Consider the following 26,255-nt stretch of genomic DNA (forward strand, 5'->3'; position numbering starts at 1 on the left):
CCAAATGCCACAGCCCAGAGTGCACAGAGAACAGGGCCCCCCTGCCCAGCCTGGCCCCTGGCGTGAGGTCCCTTTGGATTAATGCTCAGATTGAAGCCAATTTGACTTAATTGGAGAGTGTGACCAAGGGCCATGGCCCTTTGGGCTTCTCCAACGTGCAGAGTGGGGTTGTAGCCTCACCCCGATGCCTTTCCACCACATCTTTGTCCTGCTCTCTTGTTAAAGCCCAAAGTGATGCTAAAGGGGCATCAGAGCTGATGGCAGGAGGCAGCAATGGGGCAGCACCTGGAGCAGGGCTGAGTCAAAACCTACATCACAGGCTTTAATCACAACCTGCCTTTTCCCGTATTCTGATCAAATCACTCATCTGTGCCTTGATTTCCCCACAGAGTAAAGTAATGGTACAAAGGGGGCACAGTGAGACAGAAATAACTTGGTTTTCTGGTGAGATATTTGGGGAGGGGACAAGGACAAGGTGGTCCCGTCCAGCCTGGGCTCCCCCAGCTCCCCCTGTGCATTGTCAGTGCTCTGCTTCCCCCAGATCCACCCTAACCCTGGCCACCAGGCAGGGAAGCATCTTCCATCAGGCCAAATGAGATCAGCACTTGGCTCCCAGCAACGGGATCCAGGCAATTCCCCCCATCCCTTGATTAATAACAAGGCAGGCCCGTGGAGCGAGGTGGGGGGGACCTGCTTAATTGACTCTGTGCTTTTGATACAGCAGCTTAATGACTGTGTTCAAATTAGCCAGAATCACCTTTTCATCTTGGGGAATGGAAATGAGAGGTGGATTTCTCCAGCACACCCTCCCCCCACACCGGCCTCTTAAAAACACATCTCCAAATAAACCAATCGCGTTTTTCACGCTTGGATTTTTCATCCTCTATTAAGCAGATAAGTTGATATTGTTTAAAACAGCAATGAAGTTCCTTCACAGCCCTGTAAATCTCCTGGTTTTAACTGCAGATCCAGGGCTGAGGATGGGGATGAACCTCAAAGGGGAAAGCCTGGGGTGCTTGTGCCTGCAATGAAATTATAAATCCACATCCTGGAGCAAACGAGCAGCAGGAGGCACCAGAAACCTCCAGGAGCAGAAGAGCTGGGCTGCAGCAAAGGATGGGAGTTGGGAGTGGAACCTGTAAGCTGGAAGAGCTTCACATTTCTCCTGACAACACCCTGCATGAATGGAGCTGATTCAGAGGAGAACATCTCATAGGAGAGCCCACCAACGTGGGGTTCAGGGCTGTGCCCTGCTCCTTCCCCCTGAGCCTTCCCTCAGTTTTCCATAAACTGGAGGAGATGCTGCCAAAACCCGCTGTCAGATGCAGCAAATGTCACTGAATGGCTCAGGTGGTTCTGTCACACAGCACAGCAAGGGCACAGGACACTCCACTCCAGCAGCCCAGGGACCAGCAACACTAAGGACCAAGCAGGGACAAGTGGAGAGGAGCAACAATTCCACCCTGGAAAGAAATCAGCCCCAAGGAGGGAATCGGCCCCTCTCATCCTCAAAGCCTAATTCACCAAATCAGGAGGAGAGCTCCGAGGAGGGATGGGCCATGGTGAGTGCTGTCTCCAGGTGGGCTGTGGGTGCTGCTGGGGGGCTCCAGGTTATTGTCCCGTGAGCCTGGCATCTCCCTGGCACTGGAGCCCACTGCGGGGGCACAAATGCAGGAGCCATGGCTGGGCTGGGGGCTGTGATTGTTCCCGGGGCTGTTCGTGCCCCAAATGCCCCAGTTTCCCAGCTGGAGTGGGGGAAATGGCTGTGTTGGTCCATAACCACCTCCACAGGGAGAGCAGCGAGGGGAGCTCGGGGTGAGGTGGCACCTGGACCCTGTCCCGGGGGGGCACAGGGCAGGGGGATGCAGACGGGCTGCCACGGGGCTGGGGCAGAGCGGGGGTATCCAGGGGGGCTGGAGTGGGGCTGGGGTAGCCCGGGCAGGGCGGTGTGGGGGTACCTGGGGGTGTTGGCACGGGCTGGGGGAAGCCCAGGCAGGGTGGCAGAGGGTACCTGTGGGTGCTGGTCTGGCATGGGAGCCCAGGCAGGGTGGTGTGGGGGTACCCGGGGGTGCTGGAATGGGGCTTGGGGAGCCCAGAGAGAGGGGCCGGGGGGGACCCAGGGATGCTGGCGCGGTGCCGGGTGCCCCACGCAGGGTGGCACGGGGGTACCCGAGCGCGCTGACACGGGGTCGGGGGGCCCACCCAGGGCACTGCGGGGCTTGGGGACCCCCGTCTGTCCGGGGGGGACCCTTCCCCTTTGAGCGCGGCAAAGCGGGAAGCGGAGCCCGGAGCCCTTCCCTGCGCTTCTCCGCGGGCTCCGCGCCCGATCCCGCATCTCCCCCGGCCCCGTCCCCTCCCCCGGGCGGGGGGCGCGGGGGGGCGGCTCCAGCGCACGGGCGGACGCGGTTCGAGAGGCGCCGCCGCCGCCGCGCCGCCCCCGGGGACGGGCCGGGGCCGGGCCGGGGTCCGTCCGGAGCCGCCGCCGCCCCCGGGGCTGCGGCTCTGCCCGCGCCGCCGCCGCGCCATGGGCAGCCCCGGAGCGGCCCCCGAGCGGTGAGTGCGGGGTCCCGGGGACGGGAGGGGAGGGGGGTCGTGGCCGGGCCGCACACGTGGGTGACGGGGGTCACCTACCCACCTTCTTCTCGCCCTCCTCCGCCTGCCCCCGGCGCCTCCGGAGCGGCTCCGGGGGGATGCCCGGCTGTGCCCACCCGCCAGGCCCCTCCGCAGCCCCGGGCTGTGCCCCCGCGCAGGGTCGTACCGGGGGTCTCGGTGGTCTCGCTGCGGCGCGGGGGGGTCCAGCCCGCACCCGCCCTGCGCTCCCGGGGGTCCGGTACCCGCAGCCCCCCCGCCCGGCAGCGCCGGGGCCGCCGCTCGCAGCCCCTTTCCTGCCACAGCCGAGCGGGTCTGAGCATCGCCAGGCGTCGGGAAGGGTTTTCCCATCTCCTCTGGCTCCTGTTTCCCCCCTCGGATGCTGCAGGTCCTCCTCGCCACCCCGGGGCCCTGCCTGCCCCTTCCCTCAGCATCCTGGATTTTAGGGCTAGGCGGATTCTCCTGTCAGAAATCCCAGGGCTGGTTTAACCGCGGATGTTACCGGGCTGTGTTTCTCGGGGAAATGGAGCAGGCGGCAAGCGCAGCATCCCTGGCTCCTATTGCCGTGCTGGAATAGCAGCCTTGCCTCTTCCCACTCCACAGCCAGAGTACTTTTGTGCCAGTTCCTTAATCCACTTGCAAAGCGGATTTGAGCTAAAACCTGACAAAAGGTGCTCCAAATCCCATGGCGTTCGCGCAGGCAGCGACTGCAGGGGAGCAGCAGCTGCTCAGGTTCATGCCCAGCCTTACCCTGAGATGAGGGTTTGGGGAGGAGAAAAGAGCAACCAGGAGGGGAGAACGATGAGAGGAGCAGGCAGAGTGGATGTCAGACAGCTGGAGAGCAGATCAGTGCCGGGATCTGCAGCCTGGCAGCAGATCCCAGAGCACAAACCCCTTCAGAGGAAAGAGCATCGGAGCCGGAGCGGGTGGACCCTGGGAATTGGCTGGGATTGGAGATGCTTGGTGGCCTGAGGAAGATCAGCCTGGGCCTCTCGGAGCTCCCAGTTACTGTTTAGTGTTGTGGCTGGTCTCAACTGCCAGCGTGGTGCTGCTCTCGCCCTGTGGGACAGACCATCCTGCCTAGAGCAGAACACCCCAAAACCCAGGTCCAGCCCCATGGGGTGACACCATGGGAAAAGCCTCATGCAGAGAGGGAAAGTTCCTACAAACCTCTCAATCAAAACACCAGGAATTCAAGCCAAAAAGCCCGACAAGAGCAGAGTTGCCCAGCGGCTCCCAGAACAGCAGCTCAGTGTGACACAATCGTGTGTGTCCTTAAAGCCAGGGACAGATTCTGTTGCTGACCTTAAAAATGCAGGTGGTGAACCCTTTGACAACCCTTTGGTAAAGGGGGGGACCTCGAGGCTTTGCATCCCAAACCTCTGCCTTTTGCTGCTGCTTCCTCACCCCTTGTGCTGCAGGATGGAGACAGGAGAAGGTCCTGGCACTCCAGGGACATGGCAGGAAACGTGGGGCATGTCCTTTAAACGGGAAAATAATTCCAGATGAGTTGGGGAGCAGCCAGTTTGGCAGCCTGGGATTGATCTGCTTTAATTTGAGTCGATGTATTTATCATTGGCAGTCCTGTGGCTGAGGTGGAGGGGAGGGAGCGGAGCTGCTGCCTCTTGCTGCTGCAGGACTGGCAGTGCCGGGTGAGTTGTGGCCAGAGCAGCTTTGAGAGGGGATTTCTAGTCACCCCAAGATTTCTCGTGGTTTTCGGAGGTTGCAGAAATCCCACGTGGATGTCTAGGGCCTTCCCCAAAGCCCTTGGTTTGGGAGCTGAGCTTGGGGGAAGATGCTCTCAAACACAATGTCCAGCCTATAAAGCAGCCAGAGAAGCATTCCAAAAGCTGGGAGCAAACCTGTTCCCTCCAGTGTAGGGAAGCAGGAGGAAAAGCAGCTTCTGGACAGAGTTGGCTTAAAAATCAGTACATTTTGCTTTTATCCTGCCCTGTTGGGAGGAAGGAGCAAGAAGACCAGAGAAACGGGGTGGTTGTTTCATGTTTCACCCCCCTTGGTGTTGGTGCCTGGGATGGGACGTGGCTGTGCCAGGGACTCGCTGTGGTGGCAGAGCCAGGGCAGATCCTGCCCCATCTCCCACTGCTGCCAGGCTCAACCTTTCCCAGGGGATGATCCCTCGCTGAAGATAGCAGGGCCAGGGGCTTTTTTCCTATTTTATAGTGTTTAGAGCTCAGGAATGTCTGCTTTTATTAGCTGTGCTAATCCTGCAGCACCAGATAACTCATTCCTCCCTCCAAGGCCCAAATCTAATCACTGCACTTCCCTCCAGCAGCAGCACAGCCCCCAATTAAACCCTGCCCTCAAAGCCCGATGGCACAGACGGACAAGGCGCTGTCTGCGAATGTGCTCGGCCTTTCAAGTCTTCAAATCTGTGTTTAATGGATTTTAAATTTTTTAAATTCTTTAAAACTGTTTCAAGTCTTTAAATTCATTGATTCCCCCCCCCCCCCCCCGTTTCTGGTTGTCAGCTCACTCCCGTTTCCCACCGGGAGCAGGTGGTCCCTCTCTGCTCGGCAGCATGGGGAAGTGGAGCTGCCATAAGGCAGGAGGAGTTGGGCTGCTCCACGAGATGTGAGCAGTGTGGCTGCTGTGTTCCCATCCCCAGGATGGGAGTGAGCTGTTGCTGTAGCCCTGGAAATACCATTGGGAATGTGGAGCACGTGGCCGGGAGCGTTTTGCGTGGGCAGCGGCAATTCCCGCGCCGCCGGCTCGCTGCGCCGTGGGCAGCCCAGGTGGGATGCCTGTCACCAGCAACATCTCCCCGAGTCCCAAATCCCACATTTCAGAGTGAAGGGAAGCAGGAGCCAAGTGAGGCCGTGCCTGAGCTTGTCCCCAGACACACAGACTCACCACGAGGCTGCAAAACCCCTCAACATGCATCCCGTGCCTCGGTTTCCCTGCCTGTACATGGCTTAGTCTGGAGGCCTGGCTTTGTAGGTTGACACATTCTCTCAGACAGCCCAGCTCCTGCTGTCTGGGAGTGTCTGTGACTGTAAATCCAGGATGGAATTGTCCGAGCAGGGTGGAAGGAGCATCACGGATCATCTCTCTGGTCTGTGGGCAGAACTGCAGCAGAGAGGGGGAGAAGGTGCTGCCACCAGAGCCCAAAGGGCCACTCTGGGAGTCGTGGTAAAGCACCAAAATGAACAGGGGAGGGCAGGAATGTTCAGAGCAGAGGTTTGAGAGGAGATGAAGGAATAAAACCCATGAGAGTGCTCGGAAATGCTGCGAGAGCTGTGCTGGCTCTGGCCATGGGAGGGAGAGGGATTGGCTTCGGGTGTTATCCATGGACTTTTCTGGGAGGCTGTTGGGGAATTTTTCGTAGGGTTTACCTTGAAGCAGATCCTTCCACAAGGTTTGGCTCAGGGGATGTGGGAGTGAGGCTGGACCACAGCCTTGCTGGGCCACTGGCAATGACCTGTGCTGGTTTCTCCTCTGGATCCCTTTGCCTGAGCTCGTGGTGCTTTGGGGTTGTACTGGAACCTGGGAGTGCTCCAGGTCTGCAGGGTGGGCAGGACGTGGGGCCAGGACTGGCATGGGTGGCAAGGCAGGGAAGTGGCACTTGTCCGAGTGGGGAGCCCTCCCTGGTCCCTGGCAGGGGCTGCCCTTCCCTCTTCTTCATGGAAAACAGGGCAGGAGTAAAGTCATCCCAGCGTGGTCGAATAGCTGGGACTTGGGTGGATAATTTGGGCAGACTGCGAGGAACAGCTTCCCTGGAGGTGAGCTGGAAAGCAAAGCCTGCCATGAAAGGTCTGGGCTGTGCTCCCCAGGCTATCACAGTGCCTTGGCATCCCCACAGGCACCCCATGGCCGGGATCCCGGGTGCCAGGCTGGGAGCAGGGGCAGCATCCATCCATCTCCCCGAGCAGCAAAGCCATCCCAGCACGTGCCCTCCTCCTTCCCGCACCTTCTGGCTCAGCCCAGCTCTTCTCTGCCTTCATCCCCCTGCATTTTTCATGCCACCAGCACGAGCTTGGCTGCAATTTGCAGCCCTATCCATCATGTGGGGTTGGTTTTTAGAGCTGCCCCAGCCTCACTGGCACGGACCTCGTTCAGCTCCTGATGTGCCAACCAAAATAGCAGCAGCCACAGACTGGAGTGGAGAGGAACAAGTGTCACTGACAATTAAAGTGACACAGCCCAGCATCAAGGTCTCTGAGGGTTTGTGCTTTATTAAGCAACAGTGAGTTCATGGGAAAGGACTTTCACTCAGAGCACTACAAGGAAAGAGAACCAAGGACTATATTTAGGCTCAGCCTGTGATGGGGGGACAGGGCCAGGCACTGCTGGAGGGGAGCTGGGCATCCTCAGCTCCCTGGCCCTGCAGAGCCTGGGGAGGCTTTGAGTGGGATGCAGGGACCAGCAGATGGGTACAGGTCAGCTTTGGGATCACAGAATCCCACAATGGGACCTTAAAGCCCATCCCATCTCACCCCCTGCCATGGGCAGGGACACCTTCCACCAGCCCAGGTTGCTCCAAGCCCCGTCCAACCTGGCCTTGGACACTCCCAGGGATCCAGGGGCAGCCACAGCTTCTCTGGGAAACCTGTGCCAGGGCCTCCCCACCCTCCTGGGGAAGGTGCTGCAGAGGGACAACCCACAGCTGGAGAGCTGGAGGGTTCCCCCCCTGTGCAATGGCCTCTTCGGGGTCTTGCACACCCAGACCCAAGCGTGTGTGTGGAGTGGCTGGGAAAGCTCCTCTGAGCAGGATCCACCCTGCCTGGAACTTGTGTGGCATCATCCTGATGGGGAGTCCGTGACCCTGCCCAAGGCTGTGTGGCCCCTCACATGGTTCCCTCTCCCTAAAATGTGCTTTGGTGATGATGTGGGTTATTTAACAGATCAATGCTTTCTCTCCTTGCCTCAGGGTCTGCCTCTTCCCACCGCCCCCTCCTATTAAAAATTCATTGTTTCTCCAAGAGACTGTTGCTAGAGGGAGATGGGGAGAAATAAAGGAGGTTCTTGGAAAGGAGGAGAGAAAATATTTAATGGGAAGGGAATAGAGGAAAAATTTAAACCAAATATTGTCCCTCTACCCCGTTTGCTGCCCTGGGTGCATTTGAGCACCTGCCAGGTCGCAGGGACCCCGATGTTCCCAGAAGGCTCAGGGAGGGTCATGGGGGACCTGGGATGAGCCTAGGAGGTGGGGATGGTCCTGTTCCTGCCTGGGGCTGAGGAACCTGCTGGCTTCAGAGCTGGGAGCGTGGGGACGTTGTGGCTGTTTCCCACAGCAGGCACAGGAGGGAAGGAGTAGCGATAACGTGGACTCAGGGCAGGGGGTGCACCTGAGCTCCAGCTCATCTCCCAGACTTGGCATCTCCAGAAAAATCCCCCCAAGGCCCTGCTTGCTTTTCCTACTCAATTTGGCTGCTGTTTCAGTCCAGGTGGATGAGAGGGTTCATTTGTAGACTGAAATAATTGAGGAGGCCTTGATGAGCTGCACATGGTGGGACCACCTCATCTGGCCCTGTGGCACCAGGAGCCTGGGCTGGGACACAGAGTGGTCAGGCTGTGCTGGCCCTGGGGATGGACTATGGATGGATTGAGCAGGATTCAGGCAGGCTTGGGAAGGCCCTTTCCATCTTCAAAAGGCCTCATGAGCACAATCCTCGTGGTGCCCCTCACAGGTCAGCAGCAGCAGAGGTTTCCAGAGCAGGGGAACTAAAGTGGCTCTGGCTGAGCATCCAAACTCCATCAGCCACATCCCCGTGGTGTAACACCTCACATCAGTGAGGGGGTTTGATTCCCCTCAGGGGCAGTGGGAGGTGTTGAGCTCAATGCCCAGAGCTGTGTCCTGGCTGCTGATTCCAGCATGGTGCAGCAAACCACAAGGGTGGTTGGTGCTTCTGGCCTCTTTTTCCAGAGGGTCACCCAGTGTGACCTTCCCGGTGCTTGGGACAGCTGGACACCAACCCTTCAATATTGACAGAATGAGCTATTTTTGTATTTTTCCATTTAAATTGGAAGGAAAGTCCATCTGGTTCCCTTCGTGCTGCCAGGGGAAAAGGGCTGTTCTTGGGTCAGCTTTCCATGAGGCATCTCCTCGCTGGAGACCCAGAGGAGGCCGTGTGGCCAGGACCTCTGTCTGGTGCTGGGATGGAGCAGGGATCACATAATTAAACACTAATTAGGGATGGAAAACGAGCAGGACCCTGCAACTGCAAAGGGAAGGTGGAGTGACATAAATGAGATCGAAATTGTGACCTTTTTCAATAAGCAAGAATATTAACTAAGTGTGACTAATGGAGGGGGGGAATAATCCTTCCTCAGTCCTTGTGCCCGGGGCCGACGTGGAGCTGGAACCTTTGGGCTGCTCCCGAGGAACCACAGCAGGTGGTGCTGGGCAGCCCTGCCCGCCGTCCCGGGGTGTCGCTCCAGGAGTTCCTGTGGAGCGTGGACCTTTTCCATCCCCAGTTCAGGGAGCAGTTGCCTTTCTTACCTTCAGGGTGTGTTTTTTGCATCAAGCACCAGCCTTGTGGCGAAGCAATTCCCGACAAATCCCACTGGGATTTGGCACCGCTGCCTCTTGCCCTGCCTTGCTCAGCCCTCCACCAACATCTGGCAACCTCTGGAAAGCCAGGCTCGGGTTGTTTGATGTTGCAGTGACAGGCAGAGTTGTGATCTGATGGGTCAGGCTCATCCCTCACCACACACCTCCCACCAAGGCTGCCAGGGTTTTTTCCATGCCCTGAGGTTCCCTCTGGGTCAGGCTGTTGCTGCCCTGTGAGTTTTGGATCATCCCAGGCAGGGCCATCCCTGTCAGGGATCGCTCCATGCTGGACTGGGATCCTGTCCATGCTGGCTCCATCATGTGCCACTGGAGCCTGGCACAGCTTCCTCCATCCCAGTGACTTCCCTCTTTCCCAAGGCTCTTCAGAAACAGTTATTTTCCCCTTTGTTCCATCTTTTAACAGCTCTGCCTTATTTCTCTCTCCATTTCTCTCCCTGGGATTCTTTCTGGCTGTGCCCCCCCAGAATCTGGGAGATGCCCTGTCCCTGCTGTGCTTCTGGGGCAGGTGGAGCTGAATTTTTCCTCCTTCCCTGCTGTTTTTCCACATTTTGCTCTTTTGGGGGCCTGTTACTGGGAGAGGATCTCACCAAGGATTTCAGATGAGCAGCCCCTGACACCTCCTCGGTGATAACGTGTCACTTTTATTGTTCATATTCCAGTAACTAAAGGTCAAATGGAAGCTTGGCTGGCTGGGAAGTCTGACATTAATTACATTAATGAGCAAAAGTCTCTGGCTTTACTGCTCCCTGCTCCTGGATGCCAGGGCAGTGCAATGCTGGCTGGATCCTGGGCACCATCAGGGGTGTTGAAGGACTCCTGGAATGTCCTGAGCTGGAAGGGACCCACAAGGACCATCCAGCCCAACCCCTGCCCTGCACAGACACCCCAACAATCCCACCCTGTCCCTCAGAGCGTTGTCCAAACGCTCCTGGAGCTCTGGCAGCCTTGGGGCCGTGCCCACTGCCCTGGGGAGCCTGGGCAGTGCCCCAGCACCCTCTGGGGGAAGAACCTTTCCCTGAGATCCATCCCAACCCCCCTGGCACAGCTCCAGCCCTTCCCTGGGTCCTGTCCCTGGTCCCAGGACACGCTGGTGACTCATATCCATCTTGCCACCAACCAGGACCCCCAGGACCCTTCCTGCAGCTCTCTGCAGATTTGCTGCCTTGCCTGGAAGAGCTGATGTGCTCATCCCAAGGAATGCTCCTGCCTTAGAAGAGCTTGACTCAGCCATCCTGGTCTGGTCCTCTGGGGGTACAAGTTTTCTGCTGATTTCCAGCACACCTGGGCCTGTTTGGCTTTTGGCTTTGCTGCTGAACTTCTTCAAGAGTCCCACGCACAGAACTTTCCCTGGGAACTTGCTCTCTCCTCCATGGTGGTCCCATGTGGTTCCCAGGGGGGAGGAGACTCATCCCCTGGCTCCTCCACTGAGCAGCCTAGGAAGGAGTTAGAATACAGACTTTAAGAATATATTCCTTAAAATACAAGGCACAGGGGCCAGACAGTGGCAGCTGCCCTGGTGGGACAAACACGGGCAGAGCCAGGGAGCTGTGCTGGTGTCAGGGGTGGGACTGGAGGAGGTTTGAGCCACTTCACCCACGTGCTGGTGGGTCCCCTTTCACAGGGATTAAAGTGTATTTGCAGACAAAAACCCCGGAGGTAACATGAAACAGAGGTTGCTAAGTGACACGAGCTGCCAAAAACAAATGCCAAGACCATCAACTGAGCCCCTGATTGTTCCCAGGGCTGGGAATGACGGGCTCACCTAACAAGCCAAGCCCAGGTGGTCTCTAAAGTGAGCTTAAATTCCAGCATTCCCAATGCTCAGACAGGTCTGGAAGCAAAGCCTCTCCGTGCCTGGCTGCCTGCAGGGAGGGCAGAAGGGGCCGGGCAGTGCTGGGAGCTGGGCACGTTTGGCTTTACAGCAATTTACTCTCAGCAGGTTTGCAGTAAACACATGGGTAGGTCCAGCTTGCCGGAATTTGGTTTAAATTTTGCTTTATCCATCCCCAGAGCTGGAGCCCGGCCACCAGGAGCAGCAGCTGAGCTGCTGTGTTGGGACTGTATTGAAGCCCTGAGTGGTGATGGCTCCGAGCATCACCCGTGGTGCCTCCTGCATCCCCCTTGGAACACCAGAGCGTGGGAGGTCCCACCATGGCACTGCAGTGGGAAACAAACCCATTTCCTTCCCAACTGTCACACTGCTCAGGCACTGGAGCAGCCCCACAGCAGCTGCCAGTGCCAGGTATCCCCAACAGATCGCTGTGCATCGTCCCTGTGGAGCTGGGATCCCTCTGGATCCCCTCGAGGCAAAATCCTTGGGGATATCAGTACACACAGGATGTCAGTACACACAGGATGTCAGTACACACAGGATTTTAGTTCACACAGGATTTTAGTTCACATGGAATGTTAGTTCACAGGGGATGTTAGTTCACACAGGATTTTAATTCACATGGGATGTTAGTACCTACAGGATTTTAGTCCCCCCCTGTAGTTGGTGGTGGTGCCACAAAGCTCCCCCAGAGGTGCTGAGGGCAGGCCAGGCTGTTCCTGGGTCGTTTCTCCACAACTGGGCTTGGTTTGGGTCACTCCTGATGTTTTAGGTGTTGGGTGTGAGTTCCTCCTACCCGTGTGTGGATCAGCCCCCTGTGCTGAGGAGAAGTGATCCTGCCTGTCATCTTGGGCTTTTCCCATCCTTCTGCCAGCCCTGGAGAACTCCCTGTCCCTGTTGTCCCAGTCCTGCCTCCTGCCATGGCCTCCAGCCTGGAGAGGTTGCTGCATCCCCTGGTTCCACCGGCAGACTCCAGCACGTCCTGAGCAGGAGATTTTGGTTGTTAATGGGGGGGTTAGTGCTGCCCCTTTGGTGGGTGAATCCCTGCTGGAGTTCTGTGCATCCCGCGTGGAATGTGTGTTTGCATCCCTGCCACTGACTGCCAGACAGGGCTCGGACCTTCTGGGAACTGGGAATGGGTGTTTGCCCTCCCAGGGAGGAGTCTGGGTGACACAGGCAGTGTGGACAAGAGGAAGGTTTTCTGGAGCAGCGAATGAGCTGGGATTGCCACTCCCTGGCTGAAGTCCTGCTGCCTCCCACCCCCGGGGGCTGTGCAGGACCCCCGGCTTGGGGGTGGCAGGGAAGTGGAACCCTCCACATGGTGTCTGCTCAGCTGAGACTGAGCTGGTGGGTTTTGGAGGGATCCCTCTGACTTTGGCTTTGGGGCAGTGATGCTTTCCTGGAGGAATTTTAGCTTTTCCAGAGTGCTGTGCACTCTCAGTTCTCCAGGAACCCCAAAAGTGAGGTTTCACCCACCCGAGGGCAGCACATGGATGGTGCTGGAGCTCTCAGGAGCACATGGGGATGGGGAGCACTCATCCTTCTGGGAACAGCTCTTGGCTCCAGGGATGCCCCTAAGGGGGTGTGAGCCCTGTGCCCCCAGGTCTGGCTGCCCTGCAGAGTCGGCTCCTCATTCCTCCACCGTTCCCAGCAAATCCCTACCTTGGAAAGCTCCTTTGGCTCAGGCTCCCAAGCGTCTCTCAGCAGAAATTATCTTCCCTGGCTGCTGCTGCTGCCCCAGGGGCAGAGACAGAGCAGGGGCAGAGACAAGTGGGGACCTGGAGTGGGGTCTTGAGGGGCCAGAGCAGCTGCTGAGCCAGAGCAGCAGCACCTCTGGGTGGGTGTGGCTGAGTCTGGGATATCTGTGGGTTGTTAACCAGGAGGAGCTGGATTTCCCTCCAGAAGAAGCTCCTTAAATTCTTTCTTTCTTTGTAACAGGCAAGTTAAACTTGATCCACAGAGCTCAAAATGCTTTAGTAAAACTGTAGCAAACCATTTGCCTGTAGGTTGGTCTTCAGCATCTGCTGCAGAAGTGTTGGGAGCATCTGTCGACCCCACAAAGTGCCCAGGGAGTGGACACGGGAGGGGGGGTCTGGCCAGTGGCACTTCTGCTTCCAAATTTGGGTTGAATTCCCCTAAATGAGAGGACTCCTGAGGAGCTGGTGGGTGCCATCTCCTCCTGAAATCCCCACACATGATTCCCAAAGAGCATTTGCTGTGTCTTCCCTTGGATCCAGCCAGAGCTGTCCATGGCAGTGCTGGGCTCAGACTCTCTCCTGGTTCCAGGAGGATCCTTCAGGGTACAAAGTGATACATAATGTTATATTTAGATAGATAGATAGATTATAGATAGATAAATAGATAGATTAGATAGATAGATTATAGATAGATAGATAGATAGATAGATAGATAGATAGATAGATAGATTAGATAGATAGATAAAAACCCAGGCAAGCTGCAGTGGTGAGATCACCCATCAGGCTGGAGCAGCACTAAGGATGCTTCCCCTCTCTGGGAGGTGTCCGTGTCCACATCCTTGGGCTTTGAGGGGATTTATTTGGGATTTCTGTGCTGGACACTGTGGAAAGGTGATTCACAGTCATCTCCTTGTGCTGTTCTGTCCAGAGGAGCCAAGGCTGGCTGTGTGGGACCCTTTGCCATGTAACCCCCCCTGCTCTCTGATGTCTCAGCAGCCCCCCATGTCGGTGCGGCCCCGGACCTGCGGAACGGTGAGCGCTGCCCAGGGCTGGGGGGTTGGGGGATCAGCATCACCCCTGCCCTGACACCCCACCCGGCTGGGACACCTGAAATCCAGCTCATTTCTAGCTCGTGGCCATCCCTGCTTGGTGGCATTACCCCCTTTGTCCCCACTGTCCTTTGCAGTGGGAGCTCTCGGCACTGCCGAGCCAGAGGTTTGTCCCATGCAGGAAAACTCCAGCCTGGTGCCCCCAAAACAAGCAAGAAATAACTCAAGTGGGGCTGTGATGTGAAGCTCAGGGGTGTTGAGCTCTGGTACTTGCCCCGAGGTTGGTGGCACGTGGCAATTAAGGGCACGGACTTCGCATGATGGTGAAAGCAAAGACATTATTTCAGTAAGCTTTTTATACCTTTTACACAATAGGCTGCAATTGTTCATTCAGGCCTGAGTCCTTGCTTCTAGCTACAATATTATAACATTTTTACCTACTGGCAACATTAATTCCTTTCATCTTTTGTTCAAGTTCCTCTTTCTGCTCTAGGGAACTGCTTCTCCTTACTTCTCCCATGGCTTCCATCCCAGCAGTGTGTGTCCATTTCTTGCTGTTTTCCCATATTAGAAATCCCTACATTGGCAGGCAGCAGTGGGTCTCCAGCCTTGGCCTCAATTGGGACCCCAGCCTTTGGCACAGCAGGGCCCCAGCCTTGGCCTCAGTGGAGTTCCCAGCCTTGGCCATGCCAGGGTGCCTGTGCAGCATCAGTTTGAGGAGCAGTGATTCGGGATTTGGGATTTGGGTGGGTTTCATGGGATTTGGGAGTCCACCGGCTCCACCCTGGGGCTCTGGAGGCTTTGCCCTGGCTCTGCTGGCAAGGTGCTAGACAGGGAGTTAAAGCATCCAGCCCTGCCATCCCCCTCCCCTCCCACCACGGAGAATTCTGACTTTTCGGGAACCTCCTGGGGCTGCACGTGGGAAAGGAGCTGCTCTCCCGGTCCCCCAGCCCAGCTGATCCCCCAGAGCTGTGGATCTGGGCACTGACGCCAGCGTGTCTCGCTCCAAATGTCACCACTCCCTGTTGTCTGCAGCCTGGGGGAGGTGTGGGGGAGGCACAGCTGGGACCCCGGGGCTCCACTGCCTCCCCCCCGAAATCTGAGCAGCGAGTCCAGGAGGGATCTGTGCTCTGCAGGGCTCAGGGAACACTGGGATGACTCCCCCATCTCCTTCCCATCTCGGGGGTTATTCCAGGGGGGTTTGCACAGGCAGGATGGGGATGGATTGGGATGTCAGGCATTATCTCACCCTGTAATGGCATTTTGCTTTCACTGCTTCCAGGATCGTAATTGGGATGGCAATAAAATCTCCAATGCAGCAGCTGGAGACAGGGCTTAAAAAACGCAGCCAGCCCAGCACTGGTGCCAAGCAGAGCTGGGAGCTGGGAGGTGGAGGGAGGGCTGTCACTCCATGCTCCTCTTGCCTGGATTTCCCACTCCAAGCAGAGTTTGGGGCTCCTGCTGTGCCCCCCTCGCCCCCTGCCCCCGCAGAGCTTTGCCTGCAGAGCTCTGAGCCGCTTTTCCCGTGGAGAGCTGAGCAGTCCTGCCAGGACCGTGTTGTTTTCCACCCACAGCTGCCTCTCCCTGCTGTCCTCAGAGCAGGCAGCTGCCTGTCAGTCTGGCCTGTCAGTCTGTCCATCTGCCCACAAGTCCAGTCAAATTAAAGCCTCTGGAATGATGGATCACCCTCGCAAGGTGTGGAGGCAGCAGCCCCGGGGACTCCAGGCTCCTGCTCCGGAGGAAAGCTGGGCTCTCTGCCATGCCAGGCACCCCTGCACCCCCTGCCGTGGGTGATGGCACCCCATGGGGCTGAGCCCTCAGGAACAGGGTCCTTCCTGAGGCCCAAACCTGGAAATGGCTGTTGTTTTGTCCGTGAGCCTCAGAGAGTCTCAGAGCAGTGCCTGGCACACGGAGGTGCCACCGCAGTTCAGGTGAGGGATTAGGAGGAGATTTTGCCACCAAAGGTCCAGCCCTGGCAGCAAGTGACAGTGATCATGGCATGATTTATGTGCCAGCCCCACGAGGGGCTCAGAAGCTGAGCTTAACAAACGACCCGAGCTAACGAGGGCTGGCACGGCCGGCCGGGCACACAAACAAGGGCGTTCGCTGGGGCAAAGCCCGTGGGAGGCAGCTGGCACTCAGTGCCATGGAGTCATCATCCAGCAGCATTGGAGGGCTCTGCTGGGCGCTGCTGGGCAGACTGGGATGGGGCTGGGCCGGGGCTGGGCTGGGGGTGGCTGCACGTGCGCCTTCCGAGCGCTCCGCACGCCCCCGAGCAGCGTCATCCATCAGCCTCCTGAAAGGTGGCTAATTACAGCGTATGCTTTGCTGTTCCCACCATTAATCATCCTGCTCCAGCACTTCATTTATTATGGAGCTGCCTGGCTGGGAGCAGAAAAGGCACAGGGTCCCTCCATGAGATGAGGTGGCACCTTCTCCCCACTGCTCCAGAGCCCCTCTGGGTGATGTGCATTTAGGGACGTTGTGGGGTGTCCCCAGCACAGCCTGTGCTCTGCCTGGGGATGTCCTGGTTGACCAGGCTCCGATATGTTCCCTCCATCCCTTTCCACATCACTCCATCCACGTTGGATTCAGTGCTCTCCTGCACCGAGGTTTTGCTCCCAGGGTGCTGCTCCCAGGCTGTGTTTTGGTGAGTGATGAGCTGGGAAAGCAGGAAGCAGGAGGGGGAGGCAGCTGCAGGGCAAGGAGCAAATTCCCCTCTCTCATTTAATGGTCTTTATTTGTGTCTCTGTGGGGGCAGGAGCCCTTGGCAGGAGTGTGGCCCTGTTTTCCAAGATGTTCTGCTTGTAGCTGGGATGTGTCTGTGCCCGACTGTCCCATCTGTGCTGCCAGGGCTGGGGGAGGCTCATGTACTGTAAATCTCTCAGCAGCATTGTGGTGTGGGCTCTAAAACTGAGATGGCAGGAGGACAGTTCCCAGGGGCTCAGGTTCCCCATCCCTACTCATGGGCTGGGAAGAAACCTGAATATGGGCAAACCTTGGGCTCCAGCTAAGTTTGGACGGGCATCTTTTGGCTTGGATGGGGACCTGTTGGCTCAGATGGGGACCTGTTGGCTCAGATGGGGACCTGTTGGCTCAGGTGGGGCCCTTACAAAGCCCAAAGCCCCTGGGCTGTATCCTGCCCTTGGGTGGGAGAGGAGGAAGGTGGTTTTACAGTGGAGGCCTCCTGGACCTGGGATATCAGCTCGTTGCTGGGTGGGTGCTCAGGGACAAGGACATCCTGGGGGCTGTGGCCAGGAACTGGTGCTGGTGGCAGACTGGGGTGGTCCTGGGGGTCTGGGCTGTCAGCCCACATTTGCCTTCCAGACCCTCCTCATCCTGCCCATGATATTAATGGGCTTCTGCAAATCAGAAGTTCTCACTGTGCAGAAGGGACTTGGCTGGGAATCTTCACAAAAACAATCCCTGGTGTCCATGTGGGGTTCCTCTCCAGCATTTCTATGTGGAGCAGCTCAGTGGCAGCGAAGTGTTTGGGCTGCAGGTGGAGAGGGGGAGTTGAGCTCAGCCTTTGCTCCTGTGTGGTCCAGTAGGTGCTGAACCTGTTGAGATCCAGGTCAGGTTCAGTCTCAGCCACCATTTCCCAGTAGCAGATCCAGGTCTGACTGGTGGTTCAATCCAACTGCTTGGGTGGAAATAAGTCCAGCACCCATTTGTCCTGCTCCCCCTTCCCTCCTTTTAGAGGAGTTATTCACCTTGGTAGAGAAATAAAGATGCTCCTGGAATATTAAACAGCTCCCCAAAGCCCCTGGTGCTGATGAATGGCTTCTGCACCTCGTGCCTGGTACATGCAGTGACCTTTCAGAAATGTTGTACGTTGTGGTCGTATCTAAATGTCTTCTCTCCTGGGAGCATCTTGTGGAGATAGAGATTCAGACATGATGTCTATCAAGAAGAAAAGCAGATTGTGGCCAATCTGTGGCTGCCTGCACAGTATTGCCTGGGCCACGTGCTCAGGAATCATAAGGTTGTCTCTAAAAATAAGCAGTGGCTTCTTTGGAGTCGTCTCCCTGGTGTCTCAGCTCATTAGGGAATCCTCAGCCCTGGGTGTTCGTGGCGTTTTGCGAGGGCTGGGAGTTTCCACGGGGGAGGGAAGTGGAGAGTGGAGTGTCCTGTGGACTCGGGGTGGGATCCTGGGGTGGGAGAATGGCTCACTGAAGGCACCAGCCATGGAGTTTGTGGGCTGGGAAGATAAATCCTGCCGAGCTGGGAGCTGGCACAGCCACTGCTCCGGCCCCAAGACCTGGGGCTGCTGAGCAGGAGGAGCTGCAGGAGATGCAGCAGCTGCCAGCCACCAAAATAACTCCCTTCTGGAGAAGCTTTTCATGTTCTCAAGCCCTTAAGGCACGCCTGGGGACACTCTGCAGTGACCCAGCAGAGCCTGTCTCCTGCACACATGGCTCCTTTCACGCTTTCTCTCCCCATTTCTGCACATTGTCAGGAAAATCTGTTGCTGTTTGAACAGCCTCGAGAGGGACACGAGGGTGACCGTGGTCCCAGCCCCACTGCTGGGCTCTGACATGGCTGTTGGGGACAGTCACTTGGCCACCTGATGCCCTGAGGACCCTCAGGCCACTTGCAGGTCCTGCAGGGTGGGGGGACCCACCACAGGGATCCTGCTGGATGGGGGACCACAGGGGCCCTGCTGGGTGTCCCCCAACCCCTGAGGTTGCCCCAGTGCCCACCCAGCCCCTCAGCTGTCCCTCTGTTCCCCCAGCTCTGCCCTCCTGCCTGCCCAGCCCGGCTCTGCTGGCAAAGGGACTGACCCAGAAAAAACAGCGCCCAGAGCGGCAGAGCCCAGAGAATTTGTTTCCCAGCCAGCCTCTGATGGGATTAGGAATAACTCTCTACTGGATAATTCTCCATTAGGGCTGGTGATTGATTTTCTTCCTTCTTACCCCCAGCTCTCTCCTCCTCTCCCTGTTTCAGCTGCATTATTCTCATGCTTGGTTTGCTAATTGCCTGATCACCAGAGCCTGGCGTGGGCACATCCCTGGCCTGCTTTGACCCTCAGAGTTCCCTGCCTTTTTGTTTATGTCTCAGCGCTGATTTAATCTCCTCCACGCCCCAGAATGAGCTGGGATGTTTCTGCTGCCCGACACGGAGGGAGGAGCCTGCTGGTGTCACCTCAGGAGCCAGGGAAGGTCCTGGGGATGCCCCTTCAGCTCCTCCCCGTCACCTCCATCCTCTCCATCCCCCCACGTCTTTTCTGGTTTTTTCCAAGCTCAGTGTGGCCACAAACCCACTGGTTCTGCAGACTTGAGGTAAAAATAAAGAATGAAATGAAATAAAGCTGCAGGAGCCACAGATTTGGTTTTAGGGGTGGCACAGGTCACCTCTGGTCCTCATTGCAGTGTCTCTGCCATGAGCTGCAGCAGTGGCTGGAAAGGCATGGTTTGGATCCCTGACTTCACATTTGGGCATAAAACTGCTCTGTCAGGTCTAAAAAAGACCAAAAAGTCCCCCCAGGGATCCCCATCAGCCCGTGGTGCCACAGGTCAACGTCAGTAGCGTCACCACCAAGAGCTGAGGACGAAGCAGACTCCCTGGGGACCCCGTGTTTCTGCCTTTTCAGCCCCAAAACCACATGGGGGGCTGTGTTTCTGCTGGCTGTTGCAAGGTGTCATTGAGGGCTCGAGGTTTCCTGGCAGGGAGGAAGGAGCAGACGTCTGGACAGGCTTTGGCACAGCAATGGGGACAGTTCACAGGGGCTCAGGTTCCCCATCCCTACTCATGGGCTGGGAAGAAACCTGAGTACAGGCAAAGCTTGGGCTCCAGCTTGGTTTGGACGGGCACCTTTTGGCTTGGATGGGCACCTTAAGGCTTGGATGGGGTGCTCTGCAAAGCCCAGAGCCAGCAAATGTCTGGACAGACTTTGGCACAGCCCTGGGAACTCCTTGTCCAGTCTCAAGGAGCTCTGGCTGCCCTGAGCCCTGTGCAGGGCCTGGGGCCAGGGTTCAGCCTGGCACCCACCTCTGGCAGTGCCTGGCAGCAGGGGGCCTATCCTCTGCCCCAAGCCCCTGCCAGCAGCTCCAGGAGGTTGGAGTCCCAGACAAGCCATCGAGCCCACTTGGTGCAGCCCTGGTCCTACTCCTAATCCTATTCCTACTCCTATTCCTATTCCTGTTCCTATTCCTACTCCTACTCCCATTCCTGATAATCTGGGTCTCATTTAGGTCACACCCTGGGGTTGGGGAGCAGAGGGATCTCATGCTGAGGGTGAGTTCAGAACTCTCCCCCAGTCCTGGCAGCTGTAAATGAGCTGGGGAAGCACTGAGCTGCTTCCACAGGGATTTCTGGATGCTCCATCCCCCCCAGGCCCAGCCCAAACCCCCTCCCCGGGGCTGGCAGTGTCTGTGAGGGGGCTGGCACAGCCAGGCCAGGGTTGGCACTGGCTCCCCTGGCTGGGAGCCGGGTGTGGGGTGGGGACAGCAGCCAGGGAGTGAGGGTGGCACAGGGACAGGGCTGGCTGCCGGCAGTGCCCAGGGTGTTTCCAGCAGCACTTGGCTGCTGTTGGTGTTTGTAGGAGCCTTTTCCTGTCTCGTGCCAAATTTGGGACATGCTGGCACTGGCATGAGTCGTTGGCACTGGCACCTGTGTGTCAGGGCTGGGATCATCCCCCCGTTGGGCTTTTGAGCACTTGCTGCCCCATTTTCTCCCTCCCTACTTAGGGATCTCCATCCTCCCCGGGGTCCCCATGCCTGGAAAGATGCAGCAGCATCCCATAAACTGAGCCCAGAACCTCCCTTGGGTGCCTCTGCCTGCCCCCACCCCAGGAAGGGAGTACCCCAGGCCTGGAGCAACACTGGTGGGATTTGGGAAGGAGAAGGTCTCAGCAGGACCATTTGCATCCTGCTGGAAGCATAAAACAAGGCATTGTTTTACCTGAGGTGTTTGTGCTCAGGAGATGTCCAAGCAGGGGAACCTGGAAATGTCACCCTGGGCTGATTTTGTGGCCTTTGTTCAGAAAAAGGGAGAAATGGCAGAGGGGGAGCAGCTGCTCTTGGAGGAGCTGATGGTGCTGAGCACATGCTAGCAGAGCAGGAGCACTCTGAAGGAGGTGGAAGGGACTGTGCTGCCTCCTCTGGTCTGGGAGCAGGTGGGGAGAGGAGCAAAATCCCACCTGCAGGAATCATGGAATCCCAGAATAATCAGAATAAGGTTGGAAGGGACCTTAAAGCCCATCCAGCTCCACCCCCTGCCATGGGCAGGGACACCTTCCCCTATCCCAGGGTGCTCCAAGCCCTGTCCAGCCTGGCCTTGGACACTTCCAGGGGTGGGGTGGGATGGGAATCAGTTCCCACAGAATGGCACTTACCAACCCAAACCATTCCATGATTCTGTGATCGTCCAAGAACCAGTTCCTCCGTGCTGCTGGGACAGAATGGGCTCGGTGGCCACACATCCTGGTGGGGAAGGAGGCAGGGAGGGAGGGACGGGCTCTTCCAGGGGCTCACAAGTCGCTGAAGTGTCTCTGCTCTGGTTCCTGCCATCACAGCCCCTCAGCCCCAGGCTCTGCTGGCTCTGTGCCCCAGCCCTGCGTGCAGCAGGCCTGTGTTATTTTTAAAAACAAATTAAATGAGGAGAAGAGCCTCTATCTAGGCCTTGCACTGGAGGCTTAATTGGCCTGGACCCCCGGGAGCAGGTGAGCCCGGGACTATCGCAGTAACGAGCTATTAATAAACAACCCGGCTTGGACCGGGGGCCCAGGGGTCACTGCAGGGGACTGGGGGTCTCTGCAGCTGGGGCAGCTCCTGCAGGGTGTCCTGGGCTGGCAGAGACCTGCAGAGACAGAGCCAGCCTTGACTCCTGAGCTCGTATGGCCCCGGATTTGCCAGGAGGGGCTCACCCAGTACCTGTTAATCCCCTCTGTGGCGTTTGCTGAGGGTGTTGGGGCTGTGCCCAGCTCCACCAGAGCACCCACGGGTGCCAGGGCAGCCAGCAACAGCAACAACAAATGTTCCTGTTCCTCCTCCTGGGCTGGAGTCGTCCTCCTCCCAGGTAAAACTGCGAGAGCCATCGCCCACCTCCACAGCTGTGGCACAGTGTTAGAGTTCCCACTGTTTTATGGATAACCAGGCAGTGACTGTCCGTCCAACCCAGCAGGAACAGGTAAAACCACCCAAACAGAGGGCAGATAACTCCAGCAGCCAGGATTCCTGCCCCTACAGTGGGGGTGCCTGAACCAAACATGGGACAGGGGTTGCCAGGGTGGCTGCGGAGCAGGAAGGTGAGCCCGGGGCTGCGGCTCCCGCTGCCCATCTGCCAGGGAAAACAACTCCAGCAGCTCTGTACCTTTGCTTAGAGGCTCGGGTGGCCGCAGTAGTAACCAAAAGTGGAGTCGGGTTACCCGGGGCTCATTCATAATGAACACGGGGCAGAGCTGGGCTGTGCTCGGCTGCCTCGGGCAGGGAGGGGAAGGGCAGAAACCCCCAGCCCCTGGCAGGGAGTGATGGGGGGCACAGTGGGGGAGACCCTCAGCCTGGCAGAGGCACCTGGGCACGTTTATTTATTTCAGTAGAACAAAGAAGTGTCCCAATAAACCGGGGAGGTTTTTCCCTGTGGGTTTGCCGGTCGTTCTTGGTCACATCCTACCCACCTGTGACAGAGCAGGAGCAGAGCCTTGAGAACCAGGAGGACCCAGAGCCAGCTCAGGTTCCTGGGGCCACCAACCAGCACAAAGTGGCTCCTGGCACTGGAAGGCAGAGGTTGCCAAGCAGCTCCAGCCACATCCCCAGGGGGCATTTGGGGACCCCCAGTTGGATGGGGGGGTTGAGTGCAAGGAGTGAATCTGAGCAGTGCTGGGGAGAGGGGAAGGAGGGGCAGGGGCAGCAGGGGGGTCTCCAGTCCCACCCCACTGTCCCCAGCAAGGGAAGCCAGTGCTGTTAAATCCCCTCCCTGTGGTTGTGTGAAACGGTGACACTTCTCTGTTGGTTTGAGTTCGTTGGAAGAAAAAGGGAAGTGTGGCAAAATTAAGACGTGCACCAAAGAAAAAGAGTCATAGAATGATAGAATAGAATCGCTGAGGGTGGGAGATCCCTCTGAGATCATCGAGTTCAACTGTTATCCCAGCACTGCCAAGGCCACCACTTGTCCCTCAGCCCCCCATGTCCATAAAAGATAATCTCCCGGGTTCCAAAATTGCACCAGGGAATGGGTTTATTGCCAGAAATTGCTCTGCTTGGGTAATGGGATCAGGGCAGGAAATCATTCTTGGAGATTGCATACTTCCTCTGCGAGCACAGAGAGGATCAATAATCCTCCTCAGCTCCCCAAGGTTGTTCCCAAGTGCCTTGGGCAATGCTTTTGGGCAATGAGGACATGCAGAGGCACCAAGATGGATTTGAACATGCAGCCACACCACGATGGCCTTGAGCAGCCACAGATGTCACATCCTCCCCACGTCCTGCTGAGTGATGGACACATTTGGGGGCCCTCATGTGCCCAGAGGGACAGAAGGGAGCATGTGAGGGAGGCTTGGGCTTGGTCTAGTGCTCCCCAGAGCCACAGCTTGGGCCTCCCTGAAGGGCTGGACCCAGCCTGGCTGCCCCGGGGGGCTGCACACCAGTTTGTCCCAGTGCTGTGGGAGTGATGGGACAAAGCCCCCCATACTGGGGGGGAGTCAATACCCCACTCACTGCACCTCTATGGGGGTGGCTGGAGGTACCCCAATGTTCCCTTGCCAGACCCAAAAACACCCCACGGTGCCCCGACCGAGCAGCTCTGCCACTTAATTAGGTTAATGACCGTGTTTTGTTAAGGAGAGGCGGCTGAGGTGTTCGCGGCGGCACTGGGAGATGCCTTTCCAGGCAGCCCGGCAGATTTGGGGCACGGGAGGGGACACGGGGTGGGAAAGGGGAAGCAAAGAAAAGGGAAAGCGGCGGCCAAGTGCTAATCCCTGGAAAGGGGGGCAGCGGGGGCACCGCGGCGTTAATCCCTCGGCGCAAAGATTGTGCCCGCGGCCGCCTTAATCCCCCCGAGGGGGAAAGGGGTGTGGGGACAAGGGCCAGTCCCTACGTGCGACACCAAACGTCCCCGGTCCTGCGGGACCGCGCAGAGCCCGGGGCTGGGATTTGGGGCTTCCGAAAAGGCCTGTCCGAAGGTGGCTGGTGCTGGGCTTAGGAGGGAGAGAGGGGGCTTGGATTTGTGCCGCTGGATGAGAGGAGGGGATGGGGCATCCCACCCGTGTCACGAGTTTGCAAGGCCTCTGCCGGCATCTCTTTGATCCTGCACTGCCCGGGGGGTCTGTGCTGTCCCGGGGTGCTCTTTGCTCCTGCACTGCCCCGAGGGTCTGTCCCCCCATCACCCCGGGGTGCTCACAGTCCCCTGTGCCTGTGTGTGCCCCATCAGGGGAACAGAGCGGGGCGAGCCGGGGGCAGAGGCCGAGCTGTGGGTCTGCAGCTGTGGCTCCTCTGGCAAACCTCTCCCCTGCCTCCGTTTCCCTGTTCTCCTGAGAGGGTGTGCACAGTGAGGCTCATTTACCCCAGGTTTGCACAGGGCATGATCACCGAGTCACACACTGGGTGCTGAGAAAAGGATCTGGAGGGTTTCCTGGGGAAATTGGGACCTTATCAGCCCATGGGTCATGGTTTGAGGACCACATGGGGGACCTGGGACCGTAGGACTCTTAGCCTGCACTGACTCCACGTGTCTCCCCTGGCAGGCTCCCAGGCGGATGGTAGTGAGCCCCTAGAGATGCTCCACACAATGACATGTTGGCTCCCAGTCCTGGCCCTGCACGTGGTCCTGCTGAGCCCCCCGTGGGTGGGATCCTGCCCCGCCCGCTGTGAGTGCGCCCCACACCTCAAATCCGTGGTGTGCCACCGCAAGCGCCTCACCTCCATCCCCGAGGGCATCCCCACCGAGACCAGGATCCTGGAGCTCAACAAGAACCGCATCCGCTGCCTCAACCCCGGGGACCTGTCCCCGTACCCGCTGCTGGAGGAGCTGGATTTCAGTGAGAACATCATCTCCAATGTGGAGCCCGGAGCCTTCAGCAACCTGTTCAACCTGCAGACCCTGCGGCTGCGGGGGAACCAGCTCAAGCTCATCCCCCCCGGGGTCTTCACCAAGCTGACCAACCTCACCCTCCTGGACATCAGCGAGAACAAGCTTGTCATCTTGCTGGACTACATGTTCCAGGACCTGCGGAACCTGAAGAGCCTGGAGGTGGGTGACAACGACCTGGTGTACATCTCCCAGCGTGCCTTCTCGGGGCTGCTGGGCCTGGAGCAGCTGACCATCGAGAAGTGCAACCTGACCTCCATCTCGGCCGAGTCGCTCTCCTACCTCCAGAACCTGGAGGTGCTGCGGCTCCGCCACCTCAGCATCTCTGCGCTGGAGGACCAGAACTTCAAGAAGCTCTACAACCTCCTGCAGCTGGAGATCGACAACTGGCCACTGCTGGAAGAGGTCTCCCCCACCAGCTTCCAGGGACTGAACCTCACCTCGCTCTCCATCACCTACACCAACATCACAGCCGTGCCCGCCGCCGCCTTGAGGAACCTGGTGTACCTGCGGTACCTCAACCTGTCCTACAACCCCATTAGCACTGTGCTGAAGGGCTCCTTTAAGGACCTCATCCGGCTCCAGGAGCTCCACATCGTGGGTGCCCTCCTGGTGTCCGTGGAGCCGCAGGCTTTCTCCGGCCTGAGACAGATCCGGCTGCTCAACCTCTCCAGCAACTTCCTGTCCACGCTGGAGGAGAGCACCTTCCACTCGGTCAACACGCTGGAGACGCTGCGGGTGGACAGGAACCCCCTGGCCTGCGACTGCCGCCTCCTCTGGGTCCTGCAGCGGCGCAAGACGCTCAACTTCGACGGGCAGCAGCCCATGTGCTCCTCCCCGCCCGAGATCCAGGGCAACGCCCTGCGGGACTTCCCGGACTCAGTGCTCTTCGAGTACTTCACCTGCCAGAAGCCCAAGATCCGGGATCGGAAGCTGCAGCACGTGACGGCGCGGGAGGGCCAGTCCGTGTCCTTCCTGTGCCGGGCGGACGGGGAGCCCGACCCCTCCATCGCCTGGGTGTCCCCCCAGCACCGCATGATCACCACCCGCAGCACGGGCAGGGCCACGGTGCTGCCCGGGGGCACCCTGGAGATCCGCTTCGCCCAGGTGCAGGACAGCGGCACCTACATCTGCATCGCCAGCAACGCCGGCGGCAACGACACCTACTTCGCCACGCTGACGGTGAAGGGGCGCCCGGCCGACGGCGCCCACCGCGCCAACCGCACCCTGTACCTCAGCGACTTCAACGACACCTTCCACAACGACACCCAGGTCTTCTTGAAGTTTACCTTGGACCTCAAGACCATCCTGGTCTCCACGGCCATGGGCTGCATCACCTTCCTGGGCGTGGTGCTCTTCTGCTTCCTCCTGCTCTTCGTGTGGAGCCGCGGCCGGGGGCAGCACAAGAACAACTTCTCCGTGGAGTATTCCTTCCGCAAAGTGGACGGGCCCACCACCACCACGGGCCAGGGAGGGGCCAGGAAGTTCAACATGAAGATGATCTGAGGCTCTCCCGGAAGAGAAGCGTTGTC

At 58.1% G+C, this 26,255-nt stretch overlaps 1 protein-coding gene across 4 annotated transcripts; it reads left to right on the plus strand.

The window, feature by feature from the left end:
- Positions 1-919: 919 nt before the first annotated feature.
- Positions 920-26,255, plus strand: LINGO3 (leucine rich repeat and Ig domain containing 3). Of its 4 annotated transcripts, none has more exons than XM_017838396.1 (3): positions 920-1,562; positions 13,578-13,681; positions 24,380-26,255. In XM_017838396.1, exon 3 carries the CDS (start codon positions 24,412-24,414, stop codon positions 26,227-26,229), a length of 1,818 nt encoding a protein of 605 aa, XP_017693885.1. In that variant the 5' UTR covers positions 920-1,562; positions 13,578-13,681; positions 24,380-24,411; the 3' UTR covers positions 26,230-26,255. The 4 variants fall into 4 exon arrangements, with proteins under 4 accessions (XP_017693885.1, XP_017693884.1, XP_017693887.1 ...); XM_017838398.1 differs by lacking the exon at positions 920-1,562 and adding an exon at positions 2,491-2,553; XM_017838395.1 differs by lacking the exon at positions 13,578-13,681.

The sequence above is a fragment of the Lepidothrix coronata genome, unplaced genomic scaffold (genome assembly GCF_001604755.1).
Source record: "Lepidothrix coronata isolate B3197 unplaced genomic scaffold, Lepidothrix_coronata-1.0 Scaffold336, whole genome shotgun sequence".
Taxonomy (NCBI): Eukaryota; Metazoa; Chordata; class Aves; order Passeriformes; family Pipridae; genus Lepidothrix; species Lepidothrix coronata.